General features: G+C 39.7%; 1 protein-coding gene across 2 annotated transcripts; it reads left to right on the top strand.

The window, feature by feature from the left end:
• Positions 1–966: 966 nt before the first annotated feature.
• On the top strand, positions 967–22,848 carry HDAC2 (histone deacetylase 2). 2 transcript variants are annotated; one of them, XM_081186728.1, is made up of 14 exons: positions 967–1,142; positions 9,269–9,381; positions 10,439–10,556; positions 11,767–11,841; positions 12,419–12,557; positions 13,251–13,392; positions 16,226–16,318; positions 16,403–16,511; positions 17,269–17,409; positions 18,887–18,995; positions 20,049–20,179; positions 21,327–21,482; positions 22,244–22,301; positions 22,530–22,848. In XM_081186728.1, exons 1-14 carry the CDS (start codon positions 1,091–1,093, stop codon positions 22,558–22,560), a joined length of 1,467 nt encoding a protein of 488 aa, XP_081042854.1. In that variant the 5' UTR covers positions 967–1,090; the 3' UTR covers positions 22,561–22,848. The 2 variants fall into 2 exon arrangements, with proteins under 2 accessions (XP_081042854.1, XP_081042853.1); XM_081186727.1 differs by lacking the exon at positions 967–1,142 and adding an exon at positions 1,784–1,859.
• The last annotated feature ends 521 nt before the right edge of the window (positions 22,849–23,369 follow it).

Raw genomic sequence — 23,369 nt, 5'->3', positions numbered from 1 at the left:
CCAGTCACGGACGACTCTGGGGTTGCGGAGCTCATCTCGCTTTATTGGCCGAGGGAGCTGGCATACAGCTTCAAGAGCAGTGCACGGAAACACTGTTTACCTTCCTGCTGGAGCGGTACCTATTTATCTACTTGCACTTTGACGTGCTTTCGAACTGCTATGTGGTCAGGAGCTGGGACCGAGCAATGGGAGCTCACCCCGTTGCAGGGAATCGAACCACCAACCTTCTGATCGGCAAGCCCTAGGCTCTGTAGTTTAACCCACAGCGCCGCCCACAGAGGCGAACAGGGCAATGTCCTGGCAACTGCTACTACTTAGAGGTCTAAAATGGATAAATGACAATATTATCAATCGTCACACGTGGCCAAGCCCCAAACCAAAAGTCCTGTTGGGATGCATTTTGGCTTGCCTGCTGATGAAACTGACTGTGTGACGATTGATAATATTGTCATTTATCCATTTTAGACCTCTAAGTAGTAGCAGTTGCCAGGACATTGCCCTGTTCGCCTCTGTATCACTCCATCCTTATTTCAGACATTGTGAAATGTCTATTAGTAAAAGCGAGAGGGGGTTGTGGGGTTTTTTTGGTGGAGGCCTGAGAAGAAAGGAGTAGGGGCGGAGCCAACACTCTCGTGGTCATAGCCCATACAAGCAAGAACAGAGCAGATGCTTCTGCGCACGCGCTCTGCAGAGAGTCTGACCAGAATGGCCTGTACCATTGCGACTCTGCCCGGGGGGAGGGGCTGACCGCTCTACGTTTCCTCCCATTAACCGGAAGCCTTAGCAACTTACAATCCGAAGCACCCACGGGAACGGGGCAACGCGTTACAGAGCGGTTCAAAGCCGAAAGAGAACTTCCGTGACTGCGAAAGGGGGGCGCTAGATAATTTTGTCTCTCTCACTCCCCCCCGTTTCAGGGTGGTTCCTCCGGGTGGCACCAGTCGCTGCTGGAAGAGGCGGGACCGGGTCTTCCTGAGGCTGCCCCCGGCTCCGGCGTCCCTGCTGCTGCTGTTGCTGCCGCCGCCACCGTCGACGTAAATCCCGGCCCCTTCAAGCTTAGTCTCGCCCGGCCCCGGGTTTCCCCTCAGACATGGCGTACAGCCAGGGAGGCGGCAAGAAGAAAGTCTGTTACTACTATGACGGTGAGGGGGGCGGGGCACGGCGCCGGTTTTTGTTGTGTTTTGTGTGTCGGTTGGGGCGCGTGGGAGCAAGAGCAGCTGTTCGTCTCCGCGCGCCTTCCCCTCCAGGCCGCACTTATTTCGCCGTTGGGAATGTTGGTTGGCTCCGTCCTCGCGCGCCCCGGCCCCCTCGGCAGCCCCTCGGCTGTCCTCGCGCGCCTTCTCGTTCCGGCGCACGCGCCGCCTCTCCAGCCCTCCCCCCTCCTCCTCTCTCGCTTTTACCCATTGTGTCTGCAGGGGCTGCATCTGGCTTGGAAGGAAGGTCCTGAGCCCCTGGTTTCTTAAAGCGCATCTACACCCCCCTTTAATTTTTGTATCGGGCGAGCCTTTTCGCCTCCTTCGAAATCCGTGCGCATCTACTAACGAACGCTTTGCAAAAAGGGGTGAGGGGTGCGCGCCCGGCTCGGCCTAGCAACAAACCTCCTGGGAAGGGTCCCCATTTTGAGAGGGGGGATCCGAGGCTGGCCTCGCGATCCTTTTCCTACTAAGCGTCCTTAGAGTGGGACTTGCGCGCGCGAGTAACTGCGTTGCGTTGAGACTCTGAAGGCCTCAACGCTGAAAGGTGCCAGACTGGCACACTCTGGCCAAAGCTGAGAGCCCCACTGGAAGGATCTGGATGAATGGCCTGCCTATCGCATCCTCATAGCTCCATAGAGCATCTTTCTTGCGCACCTCACCCTGGTGAATACAGGTTGTCCCCACTATCCATTGGAACCTCATCACTAATTCAGGAAATGGTTATTTTTATTGTAGTTAGGGGTTTATATCCTGGATATAGGTGTATTGTTTTGAACACTGTACATAGTAGCCAAAAGAATGGTAAAGATTTAAAATTATGTAGTGGAGTGGAGATAATGTAGAAAAGTGAAGATTCTACTCTTTGTGAAATTTAGTAGAAATGAATTACTACAGCCATAAGAAGCACAATGCGGGTGCAGGACAGCCCATGGGTATAAGGCAAACATTTGCAGTGGTACCTCGTTTTTTGAACATAATCCATTCTGGAAGACCGTTCAAGAAACATTCAAAAACTGAGGCGCAAAGGGTGGTCTGCAAATTTAATAGAGAAAATTGAAAAAAAACTCAGCGGAAGCCGTTCGACTTCTGAGGCGTGTTCGAAAACAAGCATTTACTTCCAGGTTTCCCGCGTTCAAAAACCAAAATGTTTAACTTCCGAGATGTTCGAAAACGGGTGTACCACTGTATTAAACTTCAAATGCAACATGTAAATGTTTTGAACAGAGTGCATCTTCCTGGGCAATTAAGTAAAAGCAACCACTAATTTAAAGCAAGACTTTATTTCTCAACCACTTAGCAAAAAATAGGTTGCATATTTCAACTGTTAAGTTTTATTCTCAGTTTATTTGCTCTTAGCCTTACAAACTGCAGGTGTAAGGACATTGCAGGGGAACTTTATTTTGCTTTACCAGGCTACCCACAAATAGACAGCAGAACATGCATCTATTGAAAATAATACAAGAAATTGAAGCACCCAGCCTATTTTGTGTGTGTGTGTGTGTGTGAGAGAGAGAGAGAGAGAGAGAGAGAGAAAGAGAAAAAGAAACCAAGAGGTTGTTGTATTTATACCATTCTCCAAAAAACTAATGTTTTTTGTAATTTTTTCCTAAAGTACGTATATTGATTCTCAAAACCTGAATATGTTGGATTGTTTAAAGCAACAAATCTCTGGTCTGGCATGTGAAATCTTGACTTTTTTGCATTGGAAATAAGGATTGTTCTAGGTTACTTAACTTGTATAGTGATAAAGACTTGAAAGTTGTGAATGTTACCTATTTCTGGTAGAATGTTTGCCTATGGGTGCTGTTTAAAGAAGTAGTGATAGTGTCACTCAGATTTTTCTGCTCACTCATCATTTAGGGGCATTTTCACATCAATTTAACTTTCACATCAAATTAACTTTAAAATGGCATCTTGCACTGGAGACTCCAGAAATGTTTTTTCCAATACATCCTTTATTTGTTGGCACAGTGGCTCTACTAAGGTGGACAGTATACACTTGCAGGGATACACAGTTTTCCTCAATTCAAAAATGTTAGGGACCTCCTAGAGAAGTTGATCCCACTGGATCCGGTGGTGGTGGAAATGTCATCTGAATTAAATGGGTTTAGAGTAGGAGGTTGAATTAATCTGCAGTTTGTTAATGACTGCAAAAATCTGGATAGCTCAACATTGAGGAATAGGGAAATGCCATTCATTATACTTTGGGGGCAATTATTGGTCACACATCAGCAGGCAAGTTTAAAACTGACTGCAGTTATTTTAAGATGAAATCAAGTACACAGAAAAGATTACAACCTCACAAATAGATTCTTTATTGTGCAGAAATACGTTTGCTGGGATTAATTAAATTATTATGGTTCATTATTATTTCCATAAAATTTTATAAAAGGTTTTTTATAATACAATACAGTGGTACCTCAGGTTACAGACGCTTCAGGTTACAGACTCCGCTAACCCAGAAATAGTACCTCAGGTTAAGAACTTTGCTTCAGGATGAGAACAGTAATTGTGCTCCAGCGGCAGCGGGAGGCCCCATTAGCTAAAGTGGTGCTTCAGGTTAAGAACAGTTTCAGGTTAAGAACGGACCTCCGGAACGCATAAAGTTCTTAACCCAAGGTACCACTGTACACTAAAAACAGACTAATCTAAATAAAAACAAAAAAAGAAAGAGAAAACCATCATTATCACCATGTAAAGTCGTCTCTCCAGGGTAGATCGTAACCGTTGTCTCACACAAAAAGGGGTGGACCCACCTGGGAGTTTCCCTTTCTTCTCCCCCCCCCCCCGGGAGATCTTCCATTTTCTGCCTCTAACACAGGGTCTTTCACCAACCACCCATCACCTTCATGTGCATAAGCAAGAGCAAAGCAAAAAAATGTAGAAAAGAGAAACCAAAATATAAGAATATAATAATAAAAAAGAAGAAATAAAAAGGACTTCCAATAGTTATGCATATAAATATTATTCAAAATATCCAAAATATTTATTCCAAGATGATATCCAGCTGTTCCTCCTTCTGCTATGTGGTATTTTCCCAGTCTTCAAATCTAGGCATCTCAAGTTCATTCATTTTTCCTTCCACACAAGTCTAAAAGAGCTTCTCCAGTTATTAATATCAATAAATGTCAACAGTAGTCTTCCTGCAGTCCAGCAAAACAACTTTGCCTCCAGTGTTGAAAAACAATAAATCCTTCGTCTTCATTTACACAGGAGTCTATTTGCTGTTGTCATACATCAAAACAGCAATCCATAGTTATTTCCACATTGTATATTCATCAATTCACACCCAGTTCCATATACAGTGGTACCTCTGGTTACGTACTTAATTCATTTCGGAGGTCCGTTCTTAACCTGAAACTGTTCTTAACCTGAAGACCACTTTAGCTAATGGGGCCTGCCATGCTGCCGTCGTGCGATTTCTGTTCTCACCCTGAAGCAAAGTTCTTAACCCGAGGTACTATTTCTGTGTTAGCGGAGTCTGTAACCTGAAGCGTATGTAACCCGAGGTACCACTGTATTCCAATCTCATTTCCTGTCAGCTGTGATTTTCCATCCTGATTTAGAACAAAGAGATTCTTTTCATAATCACTTCTTCCATTCTTTTTCCAGAGGCTTGATAGTTTTCCTCTCTTAATTTACTCAAAATTGTATACAGAATCCTTTCTCAGCTCTATCTCTGCCAGCCCAGAATATTTCTTAATCTCTCCATCCATGGTTTCATTCCACTCTTCCAACTTCATAATTCCACCGTTGGACGGTTTCACTCCTCCAGGGACCTATTTGGAGGTCCTCTCCATTTCACCATCTACTGCTTCAGTTTTACCATTCCCCTCTCCTGTTCTGGTAGTCCTCCAGTATTATTTTCCAAAGGTTCTGTGCCGCCTTTAGCCTTATTTTTCTCTGGTCCATTTTCATTCACCAATTTATGCATCCCAACTCTGAGCTCTTTCAGTCGCACATACAGCAGTTGCTGCACGATGCCAACAGTAAATGGGGTATCTAACTGTATTTTTGCCATACAGAGTGTTCTTGGTCTTATTAATAATTCTTATTCCTCAAAATTTTACAGTCTTTGCTTTACGCCTGAGTCCCCTGGCTTCTTATCAGAATGCATTCATTCCTCTCTCATGGCAGCATATGTTAGCTTCACGTTTGCAGCCAGCACTTTAACTAGAGGGATGGAAGATTAAAAATAAAAAAGATAAAAACTTCAAACAGCCGTTTAAAATCTTTCTTGGGCACAGACAATTAAAACATGCTTTCTCTCTTGCTTTCAGCCTTTTAATTTAATTATTGTGTCTTCATAAGCTCATTTTAAAGTTCTTATTAAGTTCATTTTAAAATGAACACTGCAGGGTCAGTTTAAAAAGCTACATATTGTAGCATCCTGGGGTACAATTTGTCAGCAGATGTTTCCAGGAAACCCAGAAGTAGTGAATGAGGGCAGTAGTTTTTCCCTTTCAGCCCCCAAGCTCCAGTTGCTGGGTTTCAGTACTTTTGTACTGTTTTATTGTTGTTAGCCGCCCTGAGCCCGGCTTCGGCTGGGGAGGGCGGGATATAAATAAAATTTATTATTATTATTATTATTTCAGTAGCTTGCTACCTCTGCAGTTATTAAATTAATTTTAATGGTTAATAAAATTGTTTCATATTTTATGTTTATTATTTATTTTAATTTATCATAGCAACAGAAATTTCTAAACAGTTTGCAGGTTCCAAAAAACCCCAAAACCATTATCAAAAATACAATAAAAATTTCACATTGAGAAACAAAGAATACTATACTATTACGAATCATCATACTTTCACATTTCCCTGAGACAGGAGTATGAACATGCTCAGAATGTGGGCTTGGGAGAGCACATCCTAGTTTGAGATTCTGTCTTGCCATCAATATGCTAGCTATAATAATTAGAATAGGATTTCAGTCCTAAATGCATCTACTTGGGAAATGATTCTTAAGCAAATATGCTTAAAGGTAAAGGTAAAGGTACCCCTGCCCGAACGGGCCAGTCTTGACAGACTCTGGGGTTTGTGCGCCCATCTCACATCTATAGGCCGGGGGCCAGCGTGACAAAGCTGCATCTGGCGAGCCAGCACAGCACACGGAACGCCGTTTACCTTCCCGCTGGTAAGCGGTACCTATTTATCTACTTGCACCCGGGGGTGCTTTCGAACTGCTAGGTTGGCAGGCGCTGGGACCGAGCAGCGGGAGCGCACCCCGCCGCGGGGATTCGAACCGCCGACCTTTCGATCGGCAAGCCCTAGGCGCTGAGGCTTTTACCCACAGCGCCACCCGCGTCCCTAAGCAAATATGCTTAGATCATATTAAATATATAACCACCAATTAAGTGATTCTTTTCACTGAGAGGATGGATAGAATTGGGGAATCTGATAGTTATGCTCAGTGGGAACTGGGTGAAGAAAGGATATCCTCAGTACTTTGCACACTCTGAATAGACAGTTTTGGGGTAGATAGCTGTGCATTTCAAAGTTTGACTGTAGTGCAGTTAATCTGCTTTGCAGAGACAGAAGCTTTTCAGCCTAGTATAAATTTCTAAAATGCTGCCAAGAAAGGCAGAATGGTGGTTGCAGCAGCCTTCTTTGTTGCTCACTCTTCTTTGTTTAGTTTTCAACAGAGGAGAAAATAGTCCTTAGTAGGGAGAGCTGTTTGTGAACTGAGATTTGGTTTTTATAGGCAAAGGATAGTGTTAAAATCTTGTATGTCCAGTACTTTGCAAGAATACAGGGAGAATGCATGCTGATTTTCATACATTAAATAATGTATTTAATTGTTGTGTTTGTCATTAATCTTGTTAAACAGAAGTCCAAATATTTGACTTCAGGTATTAAATATAAGTGTAGGCATATAAGTCCAAATATAAGTGTAGGCATCATTTTTCTAGGTATAACATTACTTAGCTCAGTATATTTCCTCCTCTATTTTCTAAGTGATTATTCTGTTTTCTTTTAAGAGTGTGTGTTTATAGCTCCCCTGATAGCAATGCCACAAGTTCCTCATCTGTGGTGTTCTTGGGACAGCACTATACAGGTGCACTTCAGTTGGGGACTCAAAAGCTCTCTTCAAATAAATTGGATGGGGGTGCTTAACTTCTCCCTTGTCTGCAAGAAGTAGAGTGCTGCAGAGAGTTGCTTTTTTGCCACTTTCTTGGGCAAGAGAGTCCTTGTCTCCTGGTGGAAGACTGCCCAGAATCCATTGCTCTATACTGCTAAATAGTAAGGATGTCATGATTCATTGCTTTAAGGGGGGGAACCCCCAGACTTGTGGCAAGTCTTTTGTGGGTCTTCCTGTAGATGATAGTGGACAAATAGCAAACTCTTTTCTTCAGAGCCATTTATTTGAATGCTAATCAAATGAGCCTTGCCAGCTTGAAGAACAACCAACCACACTCCTGCAACCACACTCTCAGTGATCAAGCTGGCATGTAACAGGGCTGGGTGATAACTGCTTTTCAATAATGTTATATATCATGATATCTGAAAAAAGGAAGGAACTACTCAGAGGTGAGCAGAACAATGTCCTGGCAACTGCTACTACTTAATGGTCTAAAACTGATAAATGATATTATCAATCACCTCATTGTCACTTTCAGCAGCAGGCAACCCAAAATACATCCAAATGAGACTTTCAGTTTTGGGCTTGTATTCAGGACAATCCAAAATTTGGTAATGAGTCATAGTGAATACAAATAATCTGGGACTGCCAGCAGGCCTACTAGGCGGCAGAGGCGCCAGTAGCTTGGCAGCAGCAGAATCAACAGCAGCCTGTGAAGCCTTGCCACGACAGTGGGCAGAAGCTGCTGCAGCCTGTGAGAACTTGTAGTGATGGCCTTGTGGCAGTGGTAAAAGCAGTGACAGCCTGCAAAGCCTTGTCATGGCGGTGGCAGTAATGGTGGCCTGCGAGGCCTTGTGGTGGCAGCAGGAGACGGTGGCTGTACTTTGGATTGTTCTGAATGTCACCATTTGGTAGCCAAGCCCTAACCCAAAAGTTCTTTTGGGATGCATTTTGGCTTGCCTGCTGATGAAACTGAGTCTGTGATGATAAATAATATTGTCATTTAAGACCCCTAAGTAGTAGCAGTTGCCAGGACATTGCCTTGTTTGCCTCTGTATAGTTCCATCCTTATTTCAGGCATTGTGGTAGATTGCAGTGTTTAGCTGGTGATAACATTGCAGTGTTTAGCTGGTGAGTTATTGCAGTGTTGAAAACCAGATATCGCCTAGCCCTTACACACATTGTGATTTGCAATATATTGCCAGCTCAGATATTATGAAACAATTACCACAATGTGAACTTCAAAATAGTTTTGGACTATATATCAATATATCACCCAGCTCTAGCATGTAATGGTTCAGGCAGTGCCTGAGGTATCCTGCACTAAGTTGTTTTGTACAAGCCCTTTGTACATTAATCACTTTGTACAAGGACCATGAACCAGACTCAGTAGTAGCTGGGTAACCAATGCAGCTGTTTTAACATTAATGTCACATAGTGCCAGAACTCACCATGAACAACTCCCCCTCTCTTATAATGGCAATGGCGCCCACCTAAGAGATGCTGGAACTGAGTTCTATCTGAATAAAAGCTTTGATGTCACATATTCTCAGCCAGATGCCCCCTTAAAGCACTCTGACTGTTGCATTCAACACCAACTGGAGCTTTTGAACAAGACCCCAGGGCAGCCTCATATAGAGTACATTACAGTATGTGGTACCTTGGTTTACGAACTTAATCCGTTCTGGAAGTCCGTTCTTAAACCAAAGCGTTCTTAAACCAAGGTGTGCTTTCCCATAGCAGCGGGGGACTCAATTTACAAATGGAACAGACTCAACAGGAAGCAGAACTATGTTTCTTCCCTACATCCTCTTGAGATGCAAAGGGAAGGCACAGTCTTACTTTAGGAGTACTCACCAAAGCAGGAAGGCAGCCTGCCGTTACGACTAGTGTTTGTATTGTGAATCCCTGTTCTAGAGAGAGAACTTAGTTAAGTAAAGCCAGAAAAAGTGATTATTACATTTTCAAGCATGACTCATTTGCTTTCTTTTAGGTGATATTGGGAACTATTATTATGGACAGGGGCACCCAATGAAGCCTCACAGGATTCGCATGACACACAACTTGTTGCTAAATTATGGCTTGTACAGAAAAATGGAAATTTATGTGAGTATACATTTACAGTTTTGTCACTTGAAAGTTGATGAGCAGTGAAGAGACTATATTTTCCTAAGATTTTTAATTCACTTCAACACTTTCTTTGTTGTGGAAAATCCTCTGGCTGATTCTGAGATAACATTTTTCTTCCAAAGAAGAACGCAAACTGAGCCTGGGTCAGATGGTCAGAGTATGGTGCTGATAATGCCAAGGTTGCAGATTTAATCCTCATACAGGAGAGCTGTTTATTCCTGCATTGCAGGGGGTTGGACTAAATCAGTGTTTTTCAACCACTGTTCTGCGGCACACTAGTGTGCCGCGAGATGTTGCCTGGAGGGAGGCGGGCGAGTCGGGTGGCGAGAGGCGGGGCGGCGGCGGCGAGGAGAGGCTGCCCAGCGCGGGGCTCTCACCGTCTGCCTGGCTGGCTGCCTGCGAGCTCGGCGGGCAGCGCCTCCGTCCGCAGCGCTCGCCTCGCGGCTCTCATTCCCTGCCCCTGCCAAAGCTCACCCAGCCAAGCCGCGCTCTCCTTCCTGCCTCGCTTTGCTGCCTCCTCCCCCCCCCACCCCCAAAGCTTGGAGGTTCCCCGGCAAGGGGGAGGGGGAAAAAATGAAACTTACACTTTCGTGCGTCCCTCCCGGCGTGACGCTGCACGCTGACGTCACGGGGCTGTAATGGTGGTGTGCCTCGAGATTTTTTTCATCAAACAAGTGTGCCTTTGCCCAAAAAAGGTTGGGAAACACTGGACTAAATGATCCTCAGGGTCCCTACAATTCTATGATTCTATGAAACCTATGAGTACCTGTGAAAATGCCACATAAGGAAACAAAATTCACAAGCATTTGGTGTTCAGATATCTACTGGATGGAAAACATGATATGGTTACAGTAAAATATATACAACAAAGTGTTTTCTGATTATAATGTGTCGTTGAGCCAAAGCTGAAATATTTTAGAATATTTCAGCAAGTTTCAACTTAACGCATGCCTGATCAAATCTGTTTGAAGTACTTGAAATACTACTGCTTTTTATTCTGTCTCAGATCAAATTCAATCTGTTTCTTTTCCAGCGGCCTCACAAAGCTACAGCAGAAGAAATGACGAAATACCACAGTGATGAGTACATAAAATTTCTTCGCTCAATTAGACCTGACAATATGTCTGAATATAGTAAACAAATGCAAAGATGTAAGTCTAATGCTAAAAATAACTGGTTTCCCTCAGTTTCCCACCTGGTTTTGGGAACTTGATCTGTTAAGATGGAGAGTATTATATTATCTATTTTACTGTAATGTGCAGAACCCTGACTATATGATGTTTAATCATTTTGAATTGTTAGTTGTTGGCTGTAGTGGTTATAACATTCAGGCTTGTTCAGATGTAATGCTGCCCAGTTATCAAACCATAGTTTGATAACTGTGTCATATTGCACATGATTCTTTCTCTTGGAGTTGCACATGTCTCCCTTTTCTTCTTAGGGGATAGTTACTGCTAACCATAGTTAGCTTTTACACCAGAGGTGGAAATCAGCTTCTAATTTCATTCTCTAGTTTCAAAGCTATATATCTGAATTCGACCATAGTAACAGGTTTGCCACATGTATTAAATTAAACTAGTGTAATTTTCTATCCCAAAATTGAGAACATTAGATAGCATGACAAAAAACTGTAATATTTCTCTTTTCAATTAACTTTTACTTTCTTTGATTTCTGAACATTGATTTCCATTATGAATTCTGAATGACAGCATAACTTGCAAGAGAATTGTATTTTACTAGTTGCATAACTATTTGCTCACTTTAAACCACCTATAGTACCTTAATTGGTAATTGTCCTTTTGCTGAAACTTCATAAGCCATAATTTGACATATAGTGATGCTGTAAATTTAGGCATACACTCAGCTACAAACTGCTTTGAATCCATAAAAGCATATTTAAATATACTTAACTGACCAAAAAAGGTGTCTACCAAGTTTCACATCTGTGGTAATGGTTAGGTTAAGTTTGAAAAATACCTCTGTTCTAAAGTTTTGGTTTTCATTTTAAAGATAGTGTTGGGCATTTAACAGATCAAAAATTATTTGATCCATATCACTGGTCAAGTAATAGACATTTAGCATTATTATTTTTTTAGAACAATACACATAGATTCAACATCAGCAGCTTGAATGATTAACAAACAGTGAAATCAGTTTTGTAAAAGGTATTGTAACCTATGGTGTGGCCACATTTGAGATAATGCTACCAATGCAGAGGTGTTCTTTTTTCATGGAACATTTGACAATGTTTAGTCAATTGACCAACATGCTATACTTTTTTTCTTTTTTTTTTTAAAAAAAGATTATATACAAACTTAAGTAATAATACATTTAAGGATAAATAAAACTTGTCTTGTATAGTTAACGTGGGGGAAGACTGTCCTGTGTTTGATGGGCTGTTTGAGTTCTGTCAGCTGTCAACAGGAGGCTCTGTGGGTAAGTATGTCCTAATGTTTTCCTGGAGTTGCTAATTTTTAAAAGGCTGTACCAGTTTTTTTCGAACATTACCCATGTGACAACTTTTATAGCTCTTGCGGAAATCAATGAGGGAGAAAGAATTTAATAGAAATATAAAGTGAAATGTTTAATTAAAAGAAAATGTTGTTATCAGTAGCTACTAGGCATGATAGATATGTACTACCTCCAGTATCAGAGTCTGTGTGCCTCTGAATGCCAGTAGCTGGGGATCATGAGTTAGAGAAGTTTAATGCACTCATGTCCTGCTTCTCTGCTTCCTCTAGACATCTGGTTAGTCAATGTGAGAACAGAATGCTGGACTAGTTGGGCCTTTTATCTTTCAGCATCTCCCATTACAAATTAATAGTTCATTCTGCTGCATGAGTTGGTATATCCAACTGTAGAAGTGCCTAACAATAAACAATTAAAATCCAGGCTGCACCACAATGTCTTACATTGAAGCTCTCTCTCTCTTTCTCTCTCTTTTTTTTTGGCAAGACATACTGTCTACCTTTTTCATTCCTTACCTGCATTTTTCTCCATAATGGTTCTTTAGCTGGAGCAGTAAAATTAAACAGACAACAAACAGACATGGCTGTTAATTGGGCTGGAGGACTTCATCATGCTAAGAAGTCAGAAGCATCAGGTTTCTGCTATGTCAATGATATTGTGCTTGCCATTCTGGAATTACTAAAGTAAGTTCATGTTGGTGCTATATGCACAACTTGTCTTCTAGAGATGTTAAAAATATAGGCTGTGTTTTGGCTTAATCTGTATATATTGACCAGAGGACTAGCGATCATTGTTCCTTGGTCATTTTAAATTTTATTTTGTTTATATATGTGTTTGTGTATGCGTGCAAGCATGATATAAATCGCAAAACCCTTTTTGTTGTAAATAGCTTACTGATCAATTCAGACTCTGGCTGGAGAGCAAGCATCAGAACCAAATAAAGCAGCAGAGTTATTGTTCCATCTGAAGCCTTGCTCAGGGCAAAAAGTGAGGGGATTCAGGCTTTGGGGGTTTCTGGGGGGGACATTGTTGCTGCATGGGCTGTAGGCTGGTGTAGCAAAGGTGCCCTAATTTGGTCCCTCTCTGGGAGCTAAACAAGTGTAATTTGCAGATAATTTTATGTTTGTTAATGAGCTGTCAGTATGGCTATACACAGTGCCCTTCCTGGTTCTTGATATTGTTTCATGATACACATAGTTGTAAGCATTATATTGGAAAAGGGAGAACAGATCTGTATACATGTAGTCATGCGTCTTTATATCTCTGATTTAGTCTGGGGATAAATCTGGCAGCAGATAAACTTTTTGAAAGGTAAGTAGTGAGTTTTATTGGTACTGCTCAAGTAAAGTCTCTCTCTCCCTCCCCTCTCCCTCCAGATACCACCAAAGAGTATTGTACATTGATATTGATATCCATCACGGTGATGGCGTTGAAGAAGCATTTTACACAACTGATCGTGTAATGACAGTATCATTCCATAAATATGGTGAATATTTCCCTGGCACAGGCGATTTGAGAGTAAGTTCAAATATGAGGTTACCATTTGATTAAAGTAGCATCTTGCAAATGCTATATTTAAGCCTGGTTATCAAGTTAACAATTTTAATTTAATTAGTTTTTATCCTTCCTTCTGAAGAAGGACACTTTGAATTGATCAGGGTGAAAAAGGCTAACTCTTAACTTGATGAGTCCGATTCTATATATGGTGTATTTTTTCATCTTAATTACAGTATTGTTTCCTACACTCATTGGGCTATTATGTAAACAATGTGTGTTGCCCCTGAGTGGCATAGTACTGCAACATTGGAATGAATGGCAGTTTTGGTAACTAGGGTTAATTTTTTCTTGTCATTTTATATCTGACATCCATTTTTCTAATCTAAAAACTGTATCTTCAAGAGTAGATCTGAGTTTCTTCCTTCCTCTCCCATCTCTTTTACCTTTTTGTGCTCTTTAGATTGTAAGCCTGCGTCATTTTATTTTGATCTATAAACTATTCTGGGAGTGGGCAAAAATACTTTCAAGCATATCAATGATGAGTAAGATAGGTATACAAAACGTCAAAATAGCTGAAAAAAACTGCCCAGCTTGCTAATAGTTACTAAAATGCCATTTAAAAATCACCAGTAATCATAGTTGAAGCTTATCTAGAACGTTACTGTAGTAGAGATGCTTGCATTTGCATGAGCACACGAAGTTGTTCATTAAAAAGTCTTATGCATAATATAATCCATGGTACCCATTTCTGTTGTTCCTAGCTGTGGTATTTGTTCCTTTTTTCAACAGAAATTAAATGTGCTAGCTTGGAGACAGCTTTTTATATCTCAACCTGATTGGCCACAAGATGGTACTGTTGCTTCATGCTAAATGCAGGCCTCTAAAGAGCAGAAGCACTGACCTTAAACTAGGCTTCTCACCTGTCAAATACATGAAAGTTTAATTTCCTATTAAACCTAATCTTCTGATATCCTTAATAATCTGTCCAGAAAGCAAATTCAGTTAATTTTGACATTAATATCTCAGCTAAACAGGAATATATTTGTTTGATTCCCATATTTTCTGAGACTTTTTTATTTTGCTTACTTAGAGCATGGTGGGTATGCTGCCTATCATTCAATATATAATATAATAACTATAAAAATGTACTGTATAATACAACATAGTAAACTTAAGTTGCTTACATGCCTTTTGTGTATATTCCAATGTATGCTAAGAGCACTGCGTGTTAATTCAGCTGTATCTAGATAAAACCATTGTATGAGATTCTCTTAATAGCATTTTGTTTGTTTGTTTATTAAATTTGCATACTGCCCTTCATCCAAAGATCTCAGGGTGGTTCACAACATAAAAATACAATATAAAAACACAAAATACATAATAAAATAAGAACAAAAAGCAGCAACCACAAACAAATAATAAACACATTTAAAAGGGGTATATAAGATGTTCATCAGCCAAAGGCCTGGTTGAAGAGGAGCATTTTCACCTGCCACCTAAAGGTGTATAATGATAGTGCCAGCCAGGGAGCACATTCCACAAATGGGGAGCCACTGCAGTAAAGGCCTGCCTCGTGTTGCCAGCCTCATGGCAAGAAGGCACACAAAGAAGGTCCTCAGGTGATGATCTCGGTCCAGGTAGGTTCATATGGAAAAAGGTGGTCCTTGAGGTATTGTGGTTCTGAGCCTGGATGCATCGCACAGTTTTGCTTCTTATGAAATAGTAAGGAAGGACACATGGTGATAAAAAGTGACTCCATAACAAATTAGAGCTCCTCACTTTAAGATTTGACTCTTCTGGAAAGAGGTTGTTTCCATAAGAAACATTTTCATTGTATCGCTTTAAAAATCTGCTACTGTTTAGATATATAAAGCTTGTACTGAAGGAACTGCTACAGTACCTCAAAAAACAAAGAAGACTGTTGCCCTGTACCTGCACAATTCTTGGAGCTAAACTGTATAAAACTTCATGCACTTGAAGTGGACCACGAAAGCTTCTGTCACAAAATAATCATTTATCCTTAAGGTACAATAATTGTGGTTCCCCTCTAGAACAACATTAACTTCCTATTAGTAAATATAAAGAATATAGTCAAACTGGAAACAAAATGTCTTTTTATCTACTGATGTACTAAACAGACATCAAAGGTCTTTTATTCCGTTTGTAAATCATGAATGTTGAAGCAGGTACAAAAAGGAATAAACTCCATGTGTTTCACTTAGTGAATTGTGGCACATTTCTCGTAGATATAATAACATGTGATTTTACGGATCTGACACAGCAGACCCATGACATTACTCCCCATCCCCAGGTAACTGGTTGTCTTTTAAAGCCGATCTACCCATATGTTTCTGTTTTATGCCATCCCTACTCTCGGTGATACCCTATTTAAATCCCTGCAATGATTCTAAAACCATACTTTGGTGAATTTCAATAAAGTCATAAAATCCAAATTATACTTTTGGGTCTGATTCTTCTGTATTTTCACATGTCATCCTTCTGTTCTTTTGGATATACTTCCTTGTGCACTGATTTCTTCTACTGCACTGATCAAATGTTTTATCTGAATATTTAATGCTTTATCTGAAGATTAAACTTGAAGTATTGTTTGCTTCCCTGGGCTGCTTTGGGAGAAAGGGTGAGATAAATTTAATAATAAATATCTGGCACACTTCTTATATGTGCAGTTTTGGTATTCATTACATACTCAGAATTTTTCAAATGTCTAGGTAGCATCTAAACTACTTTCAAACACTCTTGGCCACAAGTGGTCCAGTGGTAAACACAAAATGTGTTTTGCCTTTTGATATGAGTTTGTGATTTTTGTTTTTGTCTTGTTCGTGTTCTCTTATAGGACATAGGTGCTGGAAAAGGCAAATACTATGCTGTCAACTTTCCAATGAGAGATGGAATAGATGATGAGTCATATGGTCAGATATTTAAGCCAGTGAGTATATTCTAGATACTTTTTTTTAGAGATGCTTCTGTGAGGCTGAATAATAGATTTACCATGATTTCTGCTTCTTTACAGATTATTTCCAAAGTCATGGAGATGTACCAACCTAGTGCTGTGGTGTTGCAGTGTGGGGCAGATTCACTGTCTGGTGACAGGCTGGGATGTTTTAACCTTACCGTCAAAGGTCAGAGAGCAAAACATTCCTGTAGAGTCACAGTTACATATGTTTTGAAACAAGTACTGAATGCAGATTTAGTGGAAATGTTTTTTTGAGTATCAGTTCTCTTGCAGCCATCTCTCTGGACACCATCTGTAATGTTGGGACTCTTGCAGCCATTTCTAATGCTGGGACTCCCCCCCCCCCCCCGCCACACACAAACACACTGGTGACTGTCAAGTATGCACCCTTTTGGCCATAGTACATCTAAAGGAAGATGCGAAAAACATGTTCCATGTCAATGTCTTTATTTGCAGTGCTTCAGTTTTGTGTGATTTTAGGAAATAAGTTTAGGTCTTAGTAGGCAGACATCACATGTAGAAATTCAGTGATGTTTATGTGAATAAGCTATTAAATATGGCATAATATGTGAGATACAATATGGTCAATACTTTACTATAATTAGATCAGTAATATATTAAATGCATTCACTTTATGAATAGATTGCAAGAACTATTAAATTGAGTGTGCATCTGTTTGCCTTTATGACTCTTGCAAAAAAAAAAAAACCTTGCGTAACTCAATGCCATAAATGCAAAACAGAAGACTAGATTCCAAAATTAATAGGATACCTTATCCTATTCTGTTTTTAAGTTCTTGCATCTTTCAGTTGTGTTTAAGTTTGTTTTTCTAGAGCTGATGTTTCTGTATACAGATCTTAATTGTGTAATCTTGAAATGAATATAACTGTATGTCTTTATGGTTTGTTTGTTTGTTTTTTAAGGACATGCTAAATGTGTAGAAGTTGTGAAGACTTTCAACTTGCCTCTTCTGATGCTTGGAGGAGGTGGATATACCATACGGAACGTTGCTCGATGTTGGACCTATGAGACTGCTGTTGCCTTAGATTGCGAAATCCCTAATGGTAAATATTTGGAACCAGGGCTTCCCAAACTGGTCCATGAGCTTCATTCAAGTGGTCTAGAGCATGTCTGTAAAAATACATGAAAAGTCATACATTACATAGTGCAGTGTATTACAATTGCTACAACAGGCAGAAAAATCATTAAGTGGTCCACAAAGTCCCTCATGAAGTGGTTCATTGGGAAATGGGTTTAGGAGCCATATGAAGAATAACATGTGACTTAAACATTAGCTTGCCTTGGTCATCAGATCCCCCATTTCAGTGGCCAGGGAGATTGCCAACTGTTTGTATTGTGTAACTGCAAATAATACGTATTGCAGTACAATGTATCTTGCCATAGAGCCTATACCAACCTGCTACAGATGATTGGAGACTGACAGGAAAGACTTACAGCATAACCATTCTTTGATCTACAGGGGATTTTGCTAATGGTTGAATCATTAAGAAGCGGGATATCTGTCTTGACTCATGTGGTTTCTGGCTCATTAACCAGACTCTTGGTAGCTTCAAATGGCTTACCTAGATGGGTGAACACAGATGTTTTAGAAAGCATTAATGAGATGCATAGAAATCTGCATGGACCTTTTATAGATTGTATAAATGAGTAAGTGTATTTGGTGTGTTTTATTTAAACACAGTGCGTTATTTTCAACATAGTATATTTTATTTTAAACTATGGTTTAAATAAGCTATGGTTTAAAATGCACAAGAGCTTTGCTCCTCCCAGCTCCTGATTGTGCTGTGCAAGGGAAGAAGCAAGTCAGAGTCTGGATTGTAGTGACATGTGAACCCTGGGCTCATGTTGGTTTCTCTCCAAACAAACCACATCCAGAAAGTGAAGATTTATTTATGGCTTACTGATTGTTATCTACTTTGAGGAAGCAAAGCCTAGTTTCATGACAACCTAAAGTTGATCTTGTTTCCTCTATTTCATTCAAACCATACAATCATTTAAACTTTACATTCATAAACACCAGATTTCTTCAACATAATTCGTGGTGTGTGAAATATGCCAGTAAGTTGTTGTTGTTGTTGTTGTTGTTGTTGTTACTAATTACCCACCTTTCACCTTAAGATCCCACGTGGGTTCCAAAAACCAGCACACATTATTTAAAACAGTTTAAAGCAACTTACAATCACAGAAACAAATGAGGCTTCATTTTTATACCACAGTGGAGTATCTAGATTTCTGCTATAGAAGATAACTGTAGCACATTTAGTCTTGAAAAAATATTCTTTCTTCCTTAGAATTCAGATACTTCCTAATGTATTTATTCTGGATCAGAAAATAATTTTGAATTTCTATTAAATATTTGAGAGCTGTCATATGTTGCATTGCATTCCTTTGAATTTGTTCTTTTTTCAGTATTTAGTAGAAGAAAACAAAAGCTATGCATAGTATCATATCTGACCACTATAATCTGAAGAGCAATAAGGCTGTTTAATAAGCTATTATTACTTGATTTTGTTTTAACAGAATTGCCATACAATGACTACTTTGAGTATTTTGGACCAGATTTCAAGCTGCATATTAGCCCTTCAAATATGACAAACCAGAACACCCCAGAATATATGGAGAAGATTAAGTGAGTATTAATGCCATAAAGACACATAAATACTATAACGATCTAAATCTTTGCAATGGGTAAGGATCCATTTTATTTTTTATGCTCAATATGAAGCAGGGAAAGGGAGGGGTTAAAAGGTCCTGGGCTCTTGAGATAGCAGAATTACTGCTTTAAAAGCCAGCAGGTGAAACTAGAAAGTCAAAGACTGTATTCAGTTAGTGTCCCTCTGTTGAAGAAAGGCTCTCTGATCAGTGAATGCTTCTGTCAATGGAAGGGGGAGAAGCACTTTTCACCAGTTCTCCCTCCTCCCTGTGGCCTCCTGTGCCACCTCCCATGTCGTTCTAAAAGCTAGAGCAACCTTCTGGAATGGATTTCTGGGGCAGGGAAAAAGCAGAAAAACCCCCAAACCTCATTCTTCTGATGGAAGCCTTTGCTTGATCAAATTATCTTCTGTTGCTGGAGGGACATGGTTGGAAAAACCCAAACCTGTATTTTAATGTTTCAGGGTTGTATCCAACTAAGTCATACTCAGAGTAGACCCATTAATATTAATAGACTTAAGTTTTATTTCATTAGATCTACTCTGAGCATGGCTTAGATGGCTACAGCTCTCAGTGCTTAATGGTTGGAAAAGAAAAACCTTTTCATCTTTCAAAATTTGGTACACATTGTTAAAATCATTTTTTTATTTTTGCAAAAGAGCTATTAAGTCTCAGTAAGCTCTTTTGTCAGCAGAAATGCACAAAACATGATCAAAGTATCACTATATGTTGCTTAATTTCATTATGTTGAATGCCAGCCATATGTTCTGAGAGTTTGTATTTTTTAAATGTGTTCACCTCTAACCATAGATGTTCTGTCTGGCACATGTATTTCCTTTGGATACCATGGCTTGCCTTTTTCAAGAAAATTGCCCCTAGTCCTCTTGCTATGTAACTTGTGTTTCACCTTATTTTCCTACCATTACTAGGCAGCTGGGTATTTTTATGAGGACGAAAACTAAGAAACTCCCAAGCTATTAAGAAGAAAGTTGTCTCATAACAACTTTTCCCTGGATTACTTGCCTTGCAGACAGCGTTTGTTTGAGAACTTGCGCATGTTGCCCCATGCCCCAGGTGTACAGATGCAGGCTATTCCTGAAGATGCTGTTCATGAAGACAGTGGTGATGAAGATGGTGAAGATCCAGACAAACGTATTTCTAGTAAGAATGGGCTAACATTAATACTGGGTGGATTGTTGAAGAAGAAGTACTAAAGAAGGTGAAACAGAAGTGTCCCAATAAGTCAGATGGACATCTAAAGTGACCATCCAGAAACAAATTCGCTTTAAGTGCTTTGTGAGGAAGACAGCAATTACATATCAGAACATGAAGGCAGAAAGCATGGGAAATAAACACAACTGGCAATCAAGGGGAAGCTGCTTAATTTTTAAAGCCAATCTTGAAATCATATGAACTTATACAATTTGCTGTGCCATTTTTGGCATAGTTCTTAAATTTTACACCAAGCTTTTTAAATTAGTTCTCCTAGCAGAGGTTTCTGCTAGCATAAGACAGAGAATATGATTTTTGCCTATTTTCCCTCTAGTCCCCAGTCCTACTAAAAATGATTCTGGAGTATTGGGGGCTCTTTAGAGCAGATTTGGGAAGTGGGCACTGGTGGCTGCAGGGTGGAGGGGGAATTGGCAAAAACTGCCTCCCCTTCTCCTTCAGCAAAGTTTTGCCTTGTGCCTGTTTAAGGGCACAAATTAGATACACAGGCCTTACATGTTGTACCAGTTCAATAAAATCACGAGACATTTGAATTGGCCTAGAAATTCTGGTTTTTACTTAGTTTCCAGGAAGGGAATAACTGAGTCAGGTAGACGCTGCAGGTGCCATTTTGCAATAGTAACTTCTACTTTGGACTTTATAACCTGTTTGCCTGTGAACGAGGACTGATGATACTTATATGTTGAAATTTCATGTCGGTAAAACATGCTATTTCTACTGCATCTTTTGGCTAATAAGCGGCAAATTTTGCCCCAGGCCTGAATAAGAGCTAGAGTACACATTGCACTTATCACCAATACACTGTTGAAACTGCAACCCCATTATGAGTTCATTCCCCACCCACTCACTGTAGTGTAGAATTTCTTTCTAAACACAACATTGCTGTCATATGGAAAGTTTTCATTATGGTTATGATCAATGCATCAGGACTTCCTTTACTGATGCAAATTGCAGGGAAGAGTTGTTGTCACGAAATAACTTTTATTTATTTTATGCCTTCCCATGGTGAGAGAAATGGAACACACAAGAAGGTGATCTTGGAGGAATGTGTTTTCTAATCCTATTTCCTTACTTCTAGTTCGTGCGTCAGATAAGCGAATAGCCTGTGATGAAGAATTTTCTGATTCTGAAGATGAAGGGGAAGGTGGACGCAGAAATGTTGCAGATCATAAGAAAGGAGCAAAGAAAGCCCGACTAGAAGAAGACAAAAAAGAAACAGAAGATAAAAAAGCAGGTAAAAGTCTAAATCAGTATTTCTTTTACTTTCCTTGTTGGCTATATTCCTAAGCATATCATACTCTCCTGAAAGTAATGGGATTTGCTTCCAACTAAATATTGTTGAGATTAGGTCAGACCTACTTAATTTATGGTGGCAAACTACCCATATTTGTTATACAGTGGTACCTTGGTTTTCGAACTTGTTCCGGGAGTCTGATTAGACGTTCAGCTTCTAAAAAACGTTCGCAAACCAGAACACTTCCAGGTTTGTGGCATTTGGGAGCTGATTTGTTCGACAACTAAGCCATTTGGGAACCAAGCTACCACTGTATTCATCATTCTGCAAAAACAATTGAGGCATAAAGCAGCTCACATGCCATGGTCCATAACTGTTGGTTTTCCTTTAGTTTGAATCGTAAGTTGTGCATTTCTGGATTAGGCTGTTGGTTGGAATGTTTATCTTTCTGAGAATATCTCTACTTTAACCCTTTTTAAATATTCATTCTTTGATTAAAACCTTTCACCTTCCAGGTGTTGCTAAACTACAACTCCCATCAGCCTCAGCCAGCATGGCCAGTGGTTGTAGTTCAGCAACATGTGGTGGGGCCAAAGATTCCACACACCTGTTTTGAAAGAAGAAATCAGCACTGGCAAAGGTGCTGCTTCATTCAAATTCTTCTGTCAGTGTTCATTTTCATTGTAATTTGTTAACAGCTAAGTCAACAGTTGTCATTTGAAATTTATTTATATAAACCTGCCACTTTTAATTATTTTTAGACATTAAAGAGGAAGATAAATCCAAGGATAGCAGTGGTGAGAAAGCAGATACCAAAGGGTAAGTAAATTGTGGCCATCCTATAATGTGCCTGTTTCAGAACAGCCGTTAATTTTGAAATGTTATTTATGCATCTGTTATCCATTATGGATGACAATAAATCAGTGCCAATAGCTATTAAAGAATTTATAATGTGAGCAATGCAACCCTTACTGTTTTTAAATGAGCAGAGAATGGCATTAAATTGTGACCCATGTTAACAGTTGACTTTTTCCCTCCTCTGAACAGCACAAAGTCAGAACAGCTCAACAATCCTTGAATGTAGAGACTCACATCAATTAAAGGACACAATACAAAAGTGGGGGGGAAAGTTAAAAGGAACTTTTCATATGAGAAGAGACTCTTGATTTTCATTTTTGCTATTTGGCATGGAACGTATTTATTTTCAAACAACTGTGTTTTTGTTTTTGGCAAGTTGTATTGTGAGTTTTCTAATTATGATGCAAAATTTTGTTCCTTCCGCCAGGCTTTAAGTAATAGTATTCAAAATGGATGTGCCATTATGTTAGACGTCTAAATGATCTATTAAAATTTGCCTTTTCCTGAACTGATTTTACCCCTTTTTGTAATTATATCTTTATTAAAAAAAAAATGTACTCAGCCGTCTTGTCCATCATTGCCTAGAAAACACATAAATGTCATGCTGGTAAGACTATTATGAAGAAATATAGTGAAGGTTGAAATTGCACTGAACTACATTGGATAGTTTACAAAGAATGCTTTTTGTATAACTTTATTGGGGCAAACAATGAATGTTGTGTTGAGAGGTTACTTTCCATGGTTAATTACTAGGAGATTACTTGTGAAAATCATGTTTGGAATTATAGCACACTAATTAAACTACAGAGTTATGTTCAAGTATTCAGTAAAAAAGGTATAGTAACCTAAGAGAATCTTAAGGGGAGAGCAGCATAGTTATCACTAACAATTTTTGATATTTTGAAATTAAATGCTCTATTCAGTACTATCAGTGATACAGAATATCAAAGAATGACCCACCAACTAGAAAAACATGCCACTATCAATATACCACTCCCTCTATCAACATATAATAGTCAAGTGCTTGAG

This window comes from Podarcis bocagei (genome assembly GCF_964188305.1).
Source record: "Podarcis bocagei genome assembly, chromosome: 3".
Classification (NCBI taxonomy): Eukaryota; Metazoa; Chordata; class Lepidosauria; order Squamata; family Lacertidae; genus Podarcis; species Podarcis bocagei.
This window is presented reverse-complemented; position numbering and strand designations above follow the sequence as displayed.

Excerpts from the sequence above, each read along its gene's own strand:
- HDAC2 (XM_081186727.1), top strand. The coding sequence starts at position 1,799 with ATGGCCTGCCTATCGCATCCTCATAGCTCCATAGAGCATCTTTCTTGC. Across the intron at positions 13,393-16,225 it reads CTGGCACAGGCGATTTGAGA|GACATAGGTGCTGGAAAAGG; the intron begins GTAAGTTCAAAT and ends GTTCTCTTATAG. Across the intron at positions 16,319-16,402 it reads ATGGTCAGATATTTAAGCCA|ATTATTTCCAAAGTCATGGA; the intron begins GTGAGTATATTC and ends GCTTCTTTACAG.